General features: G+C 52.3%; 1 protein-coding gene across 6 annotated transcripts in view; it reads right to left on the bottom strand.

Annotated features, from left to right (window-relative positions):
• Positions 1 to 1,528: 1,528 nt before the first annotated feature.
• Adgrg1 (adhesion G protein-coupled receptor G1) overlaps positions 1,529 to 14,134 on the bottom strand; it is a 37,375-nt gene continuing 24,769 nt past the window's right edge. For all 6 annotated transcript variants that reach the window (XM_034522885.2, XM_034522886.2, XM_034522888.1 and 3 more), the window contains exons 2-14: positions 13,125 to 13,199; positions 12,195 to 12,617; positions 10,478 to 10,610; positions 9,928 to 10,075; positions 9,510 to 9,641; positions 8,992 to 9,108; positions 8,576 to 8,621; positions 8,225 to 8,328; positions 7,210 to 7,328; positions 5,922 to 6,190; positions 5,070 to 5,178; positions 3,873 to 4,141; positions 1,529 to 2,854 (exon numbers count right to left, since the gene is read on the bottom strand). In XM_034522885.2, coding sequence (XP_034378776.1) covers positions 2,724 to 2,854; positions 3,873 to 4,141; positions 5,070 to 5,178; positions 5,922 to 6,190; positions 7,210 to 7,328; positions 8,225 to 8,328; positions 8,576 to 8,621; positions 8,992 to 9,108; positions 9,510 to 9,641; positions 9,928 to 10,075; positions 10,478 to 10,610; positions 12,195 to 12,617; positions 13,125 to 13,199 — 2,075 coding nt within the window. In that variant the 3' untranslated portion in view covers positions 1,529 to 2,723. The remainder of the gene's footprint in view (positions 2,855 to 3,872; positions 4,142 to 5,069; positions 5,179 to 5,921; positions 6,191 to 7,209; positions 7,329 to 8,224; positions 8,329 to 8,575; positions 8,622 to 8,991; positions 9,109 to 9,509; positions 9,642 to 9,927; positions 10,076 to 10,477; positions 10,611 to 12,194; positions 12,618 to 13,124; positions 13,200 to 14,134) is intronic.

Raw genomic sequence — 14,134 nt, 5'->3', positions numbered from 1 at the left:
CACCTACTCAGATGAATAGAAGAGTCTCAATACTACCTGCTACTGACACCCCTGTTAGGTCTGAGCTAGCTCTGCTCCACTTTCTGGGGAGCTGTCCAGCTATAACCGTCATCTGTCTCTCCTTCCTTTCACATGATCCCCTGCTGGGCCCTTTGGATCTGAGGGGGTGTGGGAAGGGATACAGGTCACTCTTGTTCTGTAGAAGGTGGGGTGGGGGAATATGGCCTGGAATCCCAGGTCAGAATCCAGAAGTTCCTGTGTCCCCAAGCTTCCTCTGACAGGAAGATGGGAGCCACTGGGCCTACCCCTCCCCGAGCCAGCCTCCCCTTGTGGCCTCCCTCCCAACTTCAGGCAAGGGCAAGGATGTTTTGAGACAGTGGTTTCTGATATGCTGGGACCACCCGTGCTGGCTCCATGGGTCTCACGGGTGCATAAAAATAAAAAGGCTGGTGACCTGCAGGCAGAGGCATGGTATGCAGTGTTCCTGGGAGACCAGTAAGGGCAATTAGAGAGGTGGGAGAGCCAGGCCCTGCAGAGCTTCTAGAAAGACACCATGAGGCTAGGTACTGGCCTGGGATCCTTTGCAGAGTCCTGGGCCCCCACATTTCAGGACTAACATAACTATCATGTCCTATCCAATCACCTGTCACTCCAGCTTATCCCAGTGTCTCCTAGTCAGCAGGGCCTCAAGCCCTTAGCCAGGCCAGCCAGCATCACCTGGCTGTATCCCGAAACAGAAAGGTGTCTTTAGAGACTCCCTTGTCTTAGTGGGAAGATAAGTGTGTTGTCTACAGACCTTCAGCCTAGAAAGACCCACTTGGGCCAAAGAAGGCCCTTGAAACCATGAGGGGTCCATTTCCTTTTCTGATCCAGCCTCGAAACCAGAGGTCCAGGAAAGAAATTGGGGGGTGGGGGGAGTGACCTCTGCCTGAGAGGAGATGGGATATCAGGCCAGGACACTCTGTAGAGGGGCTTGGGAAAGTCTGGTTCTTTCCTCAGGGGAAGGAACATAAGGACTCCAAAGTAAGCTGGGAGTGGTGGTCCACTCCTTTAATCCCAGCATGTAAAAGGCAGAGGTAGGTGGATTTTAGTGAGTCAGAGAGCAGCGTGGTCTACACAGTGACTTCCAGGACAACCAGGGATACACAGAGAAACCCTGTCTCAAAAAAAGGAAACAAGTAAATGCCAAATTTGTAAGATCAATGGCTTTTATGAACCAGTCTGGATTCCCCACGAAAGGCAACTGATGTGGCTTCCCAGGTCTCCCTCCATGCCAGCCCTGTCCAGCTGCAGCCAATGGTCACGATCTCCAGGTTACTGTTGATGTGCTTCTGCCCAGCATTACCCCCAGCAGACACCAGCTGGCCATTTCTCTTGTTTTCCTGAGAAAGTGTCCTCAGACACCTTTCCCACATTGCCTCTCCTCTTTACTGTTTCCTGATTGTCCCCAAGACACCTGACTCGGCAATACTAGAAATAGAAGTGGGGGAAAAAAAACCAACTTAGATGGGCAACTCTCCAAACTGCATTGCTTTGCATTAGCTGATTTTTTTTATTTTTCTTCTCAACAATCTCCTACAGTTTCCAAACTCTCTACAAAGAGTTTTAATATCAAAAGACAAATGAACTGGTATTTTAAAAGAACATGCTCTCCAACTTGAAGGCTGAGGTCAAGACGAAATGCTGCCTTCTGCAGGAAGTCCTCCTGGATTCCCAGCCCCATGCCTAAAGCTCCAGGACTTTGTGTGAGCTTTCGGGGGGCCACTCACTGTACGTTAGTTGGACAGAATTCACGATAGGCAGCCCAGTGTCTTCAGAGCCACCTGCAGGGATTTGAAGACCACTTCTCAGGAGAACATCAAACTTGGCCAGTGTCACCAGAGGGGGTTGTCTTGGTCTTCAGAATGCTGGGTTGAAAAGGGGGGGCTGTATCCCGCAGTTCTTGCCACAGGGAGGCTTCAGAAGAGGCGGAGGCCTCTGAGGTGTGAGCAAAGGTGAGGCAGCTTGGAGAGCGGCTCAGACAGGTTGGCCTGGTTCAGCCCAGGAACCTGAGTCAGAGGCCCAAACCCACACAACAGAGAGAAGTTTATAGCTGGTACCAGGAAACTCCTGGGAACTACGACCCCAAATCACAGCATTGGTCTAGGACCCCTGGCTGCAGGTGGAGGGTTAGGGGATCACAGAGGAGGGGGTGGGGTAGGGAACGAAGAGAAGGGCTTGTAGACAGGTTGGGGAAGATGCTCAGCTTCTAAGGGGCTGTGCCTCCAAACCTTCTCCCCGCCCATTTACCCCCAGTGCCACCCTTAGGATCTGCATGGTGACCACAGACAGAGCAGCAAGAGCCAAGGTAGCTGTGCCTCAGGCCGGATGTGTCAGCCTCCTTCAAGATCTAACCCCAGCTTAGGCCTGCAGGTCTCAACACCCAACAGCAACAGCTGGACCCAGAGGTGGCCAGAAAGACGAGGTCTCAGCTCCAGACTGAAACAGTTGTGAGGACAGCCCCACAAACAGAGTGGCAGTGTGCTTCTGAGCCCTTTGGGGACCAGAGTAGTCCCCAAGGCAAGCTAGGTATCTACCTACCAGAGCAACAACCCTACCCCTTCAAGGACCAGGGCCTTCTCTAGTATGCCACTAACCAACAAAGGCTGGGCACAGCACCAGGCCACAGATGATGTGAGCAGACGCCATGCATGTGTCCTCCCCGAGGGAGGTACGGCAGTGGCCTAGATGCGGCTGGAAGAGGTGCTGCCGGAGCTGATGGGGAGCTTGACACTGTCCGAGTTGCTCTTCAGAGGGGAGGGGCCGCCTTGGGCCTGGAACCGCATGGACCAGTACCACAGGAAGATGAGGAAGCCTGTGGGCAGTGAGGCACATGGGTTACCAGAGGGCAAGACCCCATCTGACCCTGTTCCCCTCTCAGAGTCCCTCTGCTCCAGGAATCCAGTCATATACTCAAGGCTCTGGAGCCACTCGGAATGACTCGGTACACTGTTGCCTATCAGGGGCTCAGTGCTGGCCTTGCTTAGAAGTCTCGGTCATGCCTCATAGGAGACAAGATGAAATGCCCGAACCACAAGATTTTGGAATGAATCCCCTTGTGTCATCCCACTCCATGGTGACTACATTGGTTCTGCAATAGCCACATGGGCCCTGTTCAGTCAGAATAGACAAATACAGAGGTGAATAAGCCTTTGTGTCTACGTATGAGAGGCTCAGGGTAGAGGGGTGTGGACCCTGCTGGTCTCACGCTGGGGCCTCCAGGATCCTGCCTCCAAGCCCTCACTGACTGACCTTGAGCCACGACCCCTTCCTCACCCTTCCAGCACTTGTCGTAACCGCAGGGCCTTTGCTTTCACCTCCCTCACCACCAGCTGTTAGACCAGAGCTCCCTGACCTGTGCCATAGGCAGGATGCCCTGGGCATCTTGCTAAGATGCAGAAAGGATTGGTGGGCCTGAGTTGATCACAGTTTGCCTTTTCAACAAGGTTCCCTGCGATGCTGATTACCCAAGACCACCGTCCACACCAGCCCAGGTGCTGGACATGGTCAACCACAACTCTCCTATTCTGAGTCTCCTTGGTTGCTGTGATCTTTCTTGACTCCACTGTTACCCTCATGAGAACTGAGTGGCCATCTCATGCAGTAGTAACCCAGGGACTTCTCCATAAGGCCTATACATAAGTAAGTGTCTAACAAAGGCTTGTCCTGCATGTGGCCTACATATGCTCACTTTGGAATGAGACAACTGAGGCCCAGAGAAAGGAGCATTTGGGATCCCCAGGGCATCTCTTCTTCCCGCTCCACATGTGGACAGCCTACCAGCTGGAGGGACAAGGGCTACTGACTAGGGGTGGGGCCCTCACCACACCCACCTTGGAAGGAAGTTATGATGCTGAAGAGGTAAAGAATGACGAGCTGGAAGGTACCAGAAGCAAAGGAAAAGAAGACCAAGGCCCAGGGGAGGCCGAGGACCAGGCTGAGGCCCAGCAGAGTCAACACGTGGGGCCACTTCTGACTGTGTGGGCGAAGCCGCAGGATCTGCACCACCATGGTGGCCAGCATAGCCAGGTTGAACAGGAACACCAGACTGAAGAGGCCCAAGTTAGTGACATAGCTCACCAGGGAGTCCCGGATCCAGCACCTGGGCAAGAGTGGAAGGCTCAGATCAGCTCAGGAGCGGGGGCAGCAGGACCCCGGAAGGTGCTGGGTGGGGTCTTGGGACTGCTCATTATTTACAAGCACCACTGGCCTTCCATCATCTTAAATGTTAGTTTTTTTAAAAAAAAATATTTTTTTATTATTTTTAATTGTGCGTATATGTTTCTATGTGAATATGTACATGTGTGCAGGTGCACATGGAGGCCACAGAGCTTAGTGGTACCAGATCATTTGGAACTGGATTTGTAGGTGGTTGGGGGCTGCCTGATTTAAGTGCTGGGAAGCAGACTCAGGTCCTCTGAAAGAGAAGTTTGCACTCTTAAGCACTGAGCCATCTTTGGCGCCCAGTTACCCAGTCAGGTAACTTAAAAGAAGGTGTTAAGGAAGCCATGTTCTTGACAGTACAAGGCTGAGGCAAACCCACCAGGCCTGGCACGGGGGTGGGGGGACATTTGGGGTTCTATGCTATCAACATGGAGCCGGTGAAAAGCATTCCTTCCTGGCCTGGAGCTGGAGCACCCTGGCTTCAGGCCTAGTTTTAGGATGTCCCCTGCTAGCTGGTGCCACATATTAACCTTACTGTGGTTACGAGTGAGTTTGCACCACAGGTCTCCATCTGCTTCAGAACCAATGGATGTGGGAAGGAGGCTGGGGGAAGACCATGTGGCCCAACACTCTTCCTCTGAGGCTCAGAGAGAGGCCAGGCTCTGGGCATTGGCGCCTGACCGCTGAAGGGCAGTCTTGGCTTCTCTTAGTCCCTGTGGTCCTTAGTTCCGGGCTCTGGTCCCTGCTGGGCCCATTCCTCTAGCAAACTGGAGCCCATAGCCTCCCAGCCAACCAGGGGAATTAAGGCTGCTGTCCCTGCCCGTCCCTTGAGGCCCTACATTCCCGTCCCTGCCATAGCCACTCACATAGACGGGTAGATGACACGGTCCGGAGTCCGGCGTACAGCTAGGATGATGGGGCCATAGTTATTCACATCGACTAAAGCCACCAGAGTGACCAGGAAGACAGGAAAACCTGTGGATAGCAAGGAGGAAGCTTTGGCTCCACCCTCTGAGCCCATTTTCTCTGCTCCCACTGGGCCTGAGTAGGTCCTCTGTTTCCAGAATGGGTAGGCTCTCTTTCAATTTTTCCCTGTCTCTTCCTGGGTCTTCTCAGAGAAGAGGCCTGTGGTACACTGTCAAAGCCTGGTCAAACAGGGAGATGAGGGGATGATGGGGCTGGTGGGGGAGGGCAATGAGAGGAGTGTGGCAGAGAGGACATCTGCCTTGGCCTTTTTGACTCACTTATTAGTAGAAATAGAAAGTTTATTGGGAGAGGGGCCAGCACATAGCCAGGGATGCCACAGTCAGCTCAAGTTTTGTAAATCCCGGGCAGAAGCGAATGGGAGAGACACGGGAAGAGCAGCGAGTGGAGTGTGGGGTCCTGGGTACAGGAGAGTCAGGTTCTGTGGACTGTCCAAGATGTCTCATGCTATGAAACTCTGGGCCCCAGTTTGACTTGAGTAGTCTGGGTCACAGGTGAACTAAGTTGTCACCAGTCAAGAAGAAAATGCCAAAGCCATAGAGACTCTGTCACAGAAGTTTGCAGGGGATCTACAAGCAGAGTCACTGCTAGGATATGCGTCCCCAGTCCAGGTAGAGGAACTGGTTGATTCCCTAACAGGGGAGGGCAGAACCTGTTGTCTGTGCTTGGCCCAAAGCCTAGTGGGTACTGGATGAGACAGTGGGTTCCGGGGTCCCCTCTCCCTTGCCACTTACCCCAGCCCACGATGCTCAGCTTGAGCAGATAGCCAGGAACATAGGTACCGAAGACCTCCACCACCAGTCGGTAGAGATTGTAGCCCTCGAGGCCCATCCAGGAGAGGCAGGCAAGCAGGGAGAAGTGCAGGAACATGGCACTGGTGCGACAGGCTGCTTCAGAACCCGCCAGTGCCACAGGCTCACTGAGCAGGAAGCTCACGTCCAGCAGGAAGACAGCCAGCAGCAGGTTCATGTGCACTTTGATGGTGTAGTCACGTGATTTCTTCCTACAGGGAGAATGTAAGCATGTGCTGGGCGGGCCAGCGCAGGGGCAGGGGCATGGCCCTGTCTGGTTCCCCTTCCTCTTTTCTCTCTCCCTCTTCCAGGAAGCCTTCCATGGCTGCTCCCTGGCAGTCTGTCCACACGGCTATGAGTAGCTGTGGACATGTGCCCAAGAGCACAGTGTACACCTGTACCATAGGATTCTAAGAAGCTCCAGAATTTCAGCAGAAGACACTGGCCCCACCATAACTATCCTTGACTTACTCTTCTGTACTGCCCTGGGCTAGTCCAGGCCACCTCAGAATGCCTTCTCCTCTACACAGCAGGAGGATGGATCTGGCTAAGTGTCTCGTGTAGGAAGTACTGCACTTTTATTAGTTCCCATGCCCCTGGCCCTGTGCTCACTGCTCTGCCTACCTCGGCCTCCATAAAGCCAGCAACTGCCATCCTCAGAAGCACCTGCCCAGCCTTGGGAGTGTGCACCTGCAGACGCACCTGGCCATGATGCACCTGCTTACGGCACACCTGTACCCAGCTCCACCCCTCCTTCTACTTCAGGGCAACTGAAGACCTACTGGGTGTCTCCCATAGCCAAGAGTATCTCTCCTCTACTCAGGCAGGCCCAGGTCCTAACCGACCTTAATGGAGGCTATACCAAACACTGATAATTGGACAACCTCTGCCACTCCCTCACTCCGAGGTCTCAAAGTCTGTTGCCCTCTTTGAACAGTGTGTGTCATGTGGACACTCCATGCAAAGTCACCTAGTTCTATTTCCATCACCATTATTATTGTGTTATTACCCTGTGTGCCCTGCAATTTGGGTTTTGACCGTGCAGATCCTCAGAGCTAATACTGGATTAACTAATGTTATTATTGGGGTCCAAGAGTCAGAGTATGGTGGTCAGCAGGGAGCCCACCCACAGCTTCCCAACAACACACATGTTTTGGGTAAAGCAAGCCTGTATGGTAGGAGTCCTAGTCTATAGGAATAAAATGGATCCCCTCTACGTTCTCTGGCCTACCTGGAGCAGAGGTAGGCAGCAATGGTGAAGACACAAGCCAGAGCAGAGATGACACAGCCCACGTAGGACAGGAGCGTGAGGTAGTGCTTGTGAGTGGCTTCTACCTCCATGGATGACACCTGAATGGGGACAGAATGGCAGTCTCAGCATGGTCCTCTCCCCAGTGGCCAGCATCTGTTCCTGGCCAGCTGGGAGCTTGCAAGCCCCTCCCACGTGAATACCCTTTTTGGAGACCTCTGTGTCTTCCATCACAGGAAGTCTCTGACCCATAACGCAGAAACCCTCACCCAAGAAGCAAGCTCTGGCCAGACCTGAGCCACACAAAGCCTCAGTGGAGGCAGCTTTAGCTGGGGATTGTCCACTCAAACCCTAGTTGTCAGTGGGAGCTCTGCTCAGACTTTGAGATCTCCGAGGACCACTGGAGATACATTAGCCCTGAGGTGTAGGAGATGCTCACCCTGTGTGCTCAGAAGAGTTAGTGTTGGGCAGAGTCTATGTATTTGTTGACTTGGCATATTTTCCCAAGGTGGGTTTATCAGGATATAGCTGCATTGTGAACCAAGAAGACTCCTTATTTCTATGATATTCAACTCAAGGATAAGCTCCTCAGCTTCTCACACAAAGGGATTCTGGGAGCATGAAGTGAGGCCAACAAAGCCTCTGAGATTTGGGGAATGCAAGAGCCCATCTCAGTGGCTTCCCGTTGGAGGTATATAAAAAACAGTTTCCTGGCTCATGCCTGTGGGTTAGGAGCAGGAATCTGCATGGTCGTCAGACAGCAACACTTGAGAACAAAGAACAAACAATGGTTTTACAGGCCAGCATGTAATGACCTGTGCAGCCTTACGTATGGTACTTAGCCTCAGCATCCTTTAAAGCAGGATGATGGCCTATCTTGGAACTATCTTGGCAGATTATTTGGGATTAAATGAGTAAGCCGGCTCCAAGTACATAACACAGGACATGAGCTTGGCCTGTGGAGGGACTACAAGAGGGTTCTGGGGGAGACCCCTACCATCAGCACTGCAAAGTAGGTCAGATGGTTGCACAGGCAGCTTGTCTGTGTGTCTCTGCTAACTGTCTCACAGCCTTCACTGCTCCAGCTCCCAGGGCTGCTTGCTGAGGGGAAAGCACAGGACTCTGGTCAACTCCAGTCCTCAAGACCCCACCCACCATGCCCTCAACACAAAACTGGGTCATTGCTGCAAACTTTTGCTCCACCAGCAGATCCCCCATCTCCATCATGCCTTCCCCTAAGGCCATCTTCTCTAGAAATCCATCCCTGGGGCTCCTCATTTCTCCTATCCCAACAGAACTCCATTTCTCCTCCAGATACTTGTTCCCCTGGAGACCCTGCCCTACTCACATGTCGGGTCTTCAACCCAGAACACACACTGCAGAGTCACGTTCTTCTGTGGGGACAAGAAGCATAGGGCTACCATAGCTCACAGCCTCTGTGTTCCTTTCCATAGCCAACTCCCCACATTTTCTCTTTATAGCCCACTCTGGGTTCTCTCTGCTCACCTCCCATGTTCCCTCTATCGCCCACCCTCGGCATTCCCTCCATGGTCCACCTTTCATTTATCCTATGACCCGCCCTTCATACTCTCCTCACTACCCCCCTTGCAGTCCCCACCCCCAACCCCAATCTGGGACCTGGCTGTGGGGTGCTCTCATCAGACAACCTTTCCATAAAAGACAAGTAAGTTGGGAGAGAAGGGAAGCAGACATTGACCCAGCAGGAAGGGCCGCTTGCCCTGTGGTTGGCTTGCTCACACTTACTGGCTGTGGCTGATGCTGGAAGGTGAGAACCACGGGATCTGAGAGGTTGGCGACCTTGGTGTTCTGCACGACAATACCCAAGACCTTCTGACCCAGGACTTGGCTAGAATTATTGTCCTAGATAGATGGGGGGCAGTGGGGGGAGGGTGGAGAGGAAAGGTTTAAGGCTGAGAAGAAAAGCTAAGAAGGCCTCTGACTGCTCTTTCTAGACTACTGTCCTCCTAACATTTTGCTCTGAGGGTCTTGCTGGTCGTTCACACTGGAGTGAGAACAGAACTGTTCACAGCTCTCACAGGAGCTTTGCGCATTGGAGTGCCCTTTCTGCTTTTATAGGAGAAGCTTTAGCTCCTGGAGGACGGAGATTAACCACTGCCTTTCCACCCCTGTCAGATATGTATGTATGTATGTATGTATGTATGTATGTATGTATACACCCATATGTATATATGCACATATATGCATATTATGTGTGTGTGTGCATCAGTTACCCTAGGAGCAGGTGAGAGGACACTGCGTACCTGGAATAAAGCCTGACTGCTGAAGTCCACTACCAGGAGCCTCTTGGCAGCATCCCGGCGACGGCCTCTGGTCTGCTGGAATACAGCCCGGGGAAGCAACACCGAGTATGCCTGGACTTCACTCTGCTCCTCCTATACATCGAGGACCCTCAGTTCCTGGCCCAGCAAATGCCCCACATTCCCCCTTACACCAAACAACCCCCTTCTAAACACTGGGCTCTGGGCCACCCCACAAGAGGCCAGGGAGTCAAGTGGCAGGAGCTAAGGCTAAGAGGTCTTGAGTGGGGTCTTACGACACCAGCTCTCCCCTGTGGGCTGTGGATTGTCCTTGGACCCAAGGAAAACCAAGGGGTGCCACTATGCTGTGTGGAGTGATCCTGCCTGCCCTTCTAGCCCGTCCCACCCTAGGGCACCTGACCTCCTTCTGGGAGTGGATTTGCAGATCCTCTAGCCCGGCTGTGGGTGGCAGCTTCCATACTGTGGCATTGACCCGGTCCTCCTCAAAGGATAATGTGTCTCCCAGGAAGTTCACAGAGGTCAACTTTGACTCCAGACTCTGTAACTGCCTGGTGTGGGGGAGAACACGGCAGGTGACAGAGGGAAGGGGGGAGGGATGGTCTAGATACACAGGCTACACAGGAACAGAGAGGAGAGGGAGCCGGGGACAAAGGACACAGACATCTGGGTATGAAGATACAAGGGAGTGGCAATGAGGGACAGTGTTTTGGAATTCAGCTCATGCCCCTGTCCCACTTATGCCTATCCAATCCTCTCTCAGGAATTCAACATGCCAGACTCCAGAATGGAGTCTCTTGTAGAGAAGAGGCTAGGCATTGCATTGGTATCTGTCTCTACTGACAATTCAGCAGGATCCAGTGAGGGAGGTACAGCCTCAGAGAAGGTTTCCCAGTTCCTCCTAGGCCAGGTTAGACCTTCCATCATCCCCTAGGAAGGTAATCCACACTTACTGGCTGATGAACGCTGCAGAGGGCCGCCTAGAGGCCTTTTGAGGATGTTGCAGGTACCGGCTAAGCATCTGCAGTTCCTTCTTGAGATCACACATGTCCACAGATGCATTGTGGGAGACCTTGTGCGGGGCATCTGGGAAGGCAACAGAGTGCCTGAGGTTGCCGCTTAGACCGATGGCCAGCATACAGCCTTATGCAACCCTCATGCTGCACTCCACAGAAGAGAGAACCGAGGGCCCAAGAGGCAGAGGGGGCCAGAGGTCACCGAAACATGAAGCCAGCTAGGCGGGTCTGTGTCTCCTAGGGCCTGCTGCAGGTAAGCATGGAGGGCTCTGAGGGACCAGGCCCAAGCAGATCTCCTTGGGAATGTGGGTTGTTTGTGCCAACTTTGGGGATCTACCAATCTTTAGCTTTTCTATCTTTACCTAAGCCCCTGGGAACTTGGGTATCTCTAGGAGGAGTCCCAAGTAAGAAAGCATTCATTCCCTGACCCATAAGGCCATGGTCCCCAGACCTTCCTGACAGCCTCCCTCCTTTCCCGACCTTTTATCCTCTTAATTCTTCCTGCCCCTGCTAATCAGCTGCTAAGGCCCCATCGGTTAGCCGCTTAGCTCTCTGCACTTCAGTTTCCTCTTTGTTGACACTAGGGTATGTGGAATGCCTGTAGTTCACGTTACTTCTACCTGTGCTTTGTTTTTTAATGACTTAATTAATTAATTTGTGTGTGTGTGTATGTGTGTGTGTGTATGCATGTGTATAAGCATGCACTGTGTACATACTGGGTTCCTGCAGAAACCAGAGGAAGGTGTGGGGGCTCCTGGAATTGGAGTTACAGATGTTTGGGGGCTACCCATTGTAGTTGCTGGGAACTGAACTTGGGTCCTCTGCAAGAACAGCAAATGCTCTTAACCACTGAGCCATTCCTCCAGCCCCTGCCCTTTGAATAGAAGTTGGGCCTTCTGGCTGGAGTGTGGCTCTGCCAGTGCTCACAGTTGTAAGTGTTACATTCCCAGGTCAAGCTGTGTTCCCCCTACCCTCCTCCCGTTGTGTCCTGACCTTTGTGTGCATATAAGTGTGACCTCCAGGTATGTACTGCACCTCAGGACCTGTAAGTAATAATCTATTTCTCTCCATCCCTTGTTCTCTGTGATAGTATTGATCATTCACCTGACAGGAGCCATGTCTGTGAGTAATTATCTAGGTTAGTTTAACCGAGGTGGGAAGATCCACCCTGAAGGTGGGCAGCACCATCCCCTAGGCTTAGGTCATGGGCTATGTAAACAGGAGGGAAGCTTGCTGAACAGAAGTATTTATCATAGTCTGCTTCCTGACTATGGATACAAATGACCAGTTGCTTCAAGCACCTGCTGCCAGGACTTCCCCAGCATGATGGAGTGTACCCTAGAACTGTGAGCCAAAAGAAGCCTTTCTCCCTTAAGTTGCTTTTGTCAGTGTTTTATCATAGAGAGGAAAAGTAACTAAGGTGCTCTCCTAATGGCTGAAGTGATGCTATAGTCTTCACAAAGATCTTAGATCTCAGCAGGGACAGGCAAACAGTCTAATCTTTCCCTCCCCAGCCATCTTTCATGGCTCCCTCCTGCTAGAGGATGCCCAGGTTTGGTGACCACAGCTGTCATCTGAACCCAGGTCCTCCTTACTGGACTTTCCATGTCTTCTGTGACTCCCATCCCACACTCATATGTCCCTCCAGCCTTACTGTGGAAGGAGAAGATGAAGCTTGCAGCCCCAGGCAGGCTGGTATTCTGGGAGCTCTGCCAGGAGCGGACAGAGGTGGCGACCAGTGGGGCTCCCTGCTTCAGGCTCGGCTCTGGTTTCCGGAAGCAGAGAAGGCTGGAGGCTTGGCTACTAAGCAGGTAATCATGCTTGCCATAGCGCAGGTGGAGCTTCCCAGTGTGGCGGCTCCAGTAGAGGCAGAAGTGGTAGAGTCCTCTAGGCTCCGGGAATAAGCGGGGAATGTCTGGGGCTGCCGGGAAGGGGGCACGAATCGTGAGAGTCTCCTCTGTGTTCCACACAAAGATGTGAGGCTCTGAAGATTGGTCATAATGAAGGTTGCTCTGTTGTGTCTGGTTCCGCTGGCCACAGAAGCGGAAGTCTTCTCGGGGACTGCCACCATGTACACCTGAGGAGACAAAGGCTATAGATAGGACCAACCATGGGCAAGGACTTAGGACTCACACACATTTCAAGGCTCTCTACTTCAAGGGTCTACATCAATGTATCTATCGGTCTACAACAATGGATAACAATGTATCTATCCTGCTAGAAAATGACTGGTTTCAGAATATGAAAAAATAAATAAAATAAAAGTGAAGATAAAGAATTCGTTTCAAAGTCAAAAGTCAAAGTTTAATGGAAATCATTTAATTAATGAGATCGTGATTGTATTAGAACTGTGGCACACATATGCACTGTCCAAGAACACTCCCTGCAAAGGAGAGAGAGGATGACACCCATCCCAAGTTGGGCTCTGTGGAGTTGCATCTAAGAAGGAAGAGGTAGGTTCCTGGTTCCCCCAAAGTTCCTTCAGGGCTGCTTTGCAGACCCATCCCTTACCCAGAGAGCCCGAACACAAACATGGAGGCATTAGACAATGTCACAACAAACCCAGGGCCCCCAGGAAACCTACCTTGTACCAGAAAGAACAGACTCAGTAGGAAGTAGACCATCTGCCGCGGCACCTGGACGGCCATTGTACTCCTACCTGGAAGAGAGCGAGAGCATTAAGACTGGGGTGGAGACGGGACAGGGGATGGGGGAGGGGCCAGCCCCACGGCGGGAGGCCTGTGTATGGATGGGAGTGAGCTAAAGGTCACACAGAAATGGTCAGACCTCTCCAGAGTCGCAAGAGGCTATAAATAGGCACAGCCACCAGCCACCATCCTGCATCTAACAGGTCTAGAGGAGATGCAGGGAAATGAATGGGCTGTCTTGAGTTTTTCCTAGGAACCGCATGTCACAGTCCCTGAGGCCCAGCTTGTTACAAGAAGCTTACCTCTTGGACCAGTCATAACTACATTTGATACTCCCACCCCTCACCCCATTGCCTGGATCTTTTATCCACCCACCATCAACTGGTATAGTTCCCTCCTCATTCAGCCTGGCCACATTCGGAAACAGAGCCTAGTGTAGAGGCTTTGGAAGCAGGAAAACAGCAGAGTGAACTCTCTAAAAAAAACTACTGTAGGGAAGGACGTTTCCTGTCATCACCACCAGGGGGAGCCAGACACCAGGGCCTGAGAAGCTGGTGGCACAGAGGTGTGATTTTGCTTCTCTATGTGCTCCGGCCCTGATGAGGGTCAGCTCCATCTTCCCTGCACTGACTCCATGGGCCACTACTAGCTGGGTGCTTCTTTACTCTGCACCTACATGAACTACACCAACACTGGAGGTGCCTTCCATTGTTGGCTTTGCTAGCTGGCCCAGTGGGTGCTGATATACCCATACTACCATCCTTCAGCCTGTAGGGAACTGTGTCAGACCACAGTGACAGACACTCATCTCCCACAATTAGGCAAAGGGAAGTCTGAAAACCTAGGGCACAAAGAGAGTCTGAGTTTTGGGTGGGGGGACTAGAGGGGCTTCCTAGAAGAGGCTGATGTTAAACTAAGCACCAGGTGGCCCAAGCAGATCTTGTTG

Source organism: Arvicanthis niloticus, chromosome 18 (assembly GCF_011762505.2).
Source record: "Arvicanthis niloticus isolate mArvNil1 chromosome 18, mArvNil1.pat.X, whole genome shotgun sequence".
Classification (NCBI taxonomy): domain Eukaryota; kingdom Metazoa; phylum Chordata; class Mammalia; order Rodentia; family Muridae; genus Arvicanthis; species Arvicanthis niloticus.
Note: the sequence above shows the minus strand (reverse complement) of the source record. Positions and strands in the feature narration are given on the sequence as shown.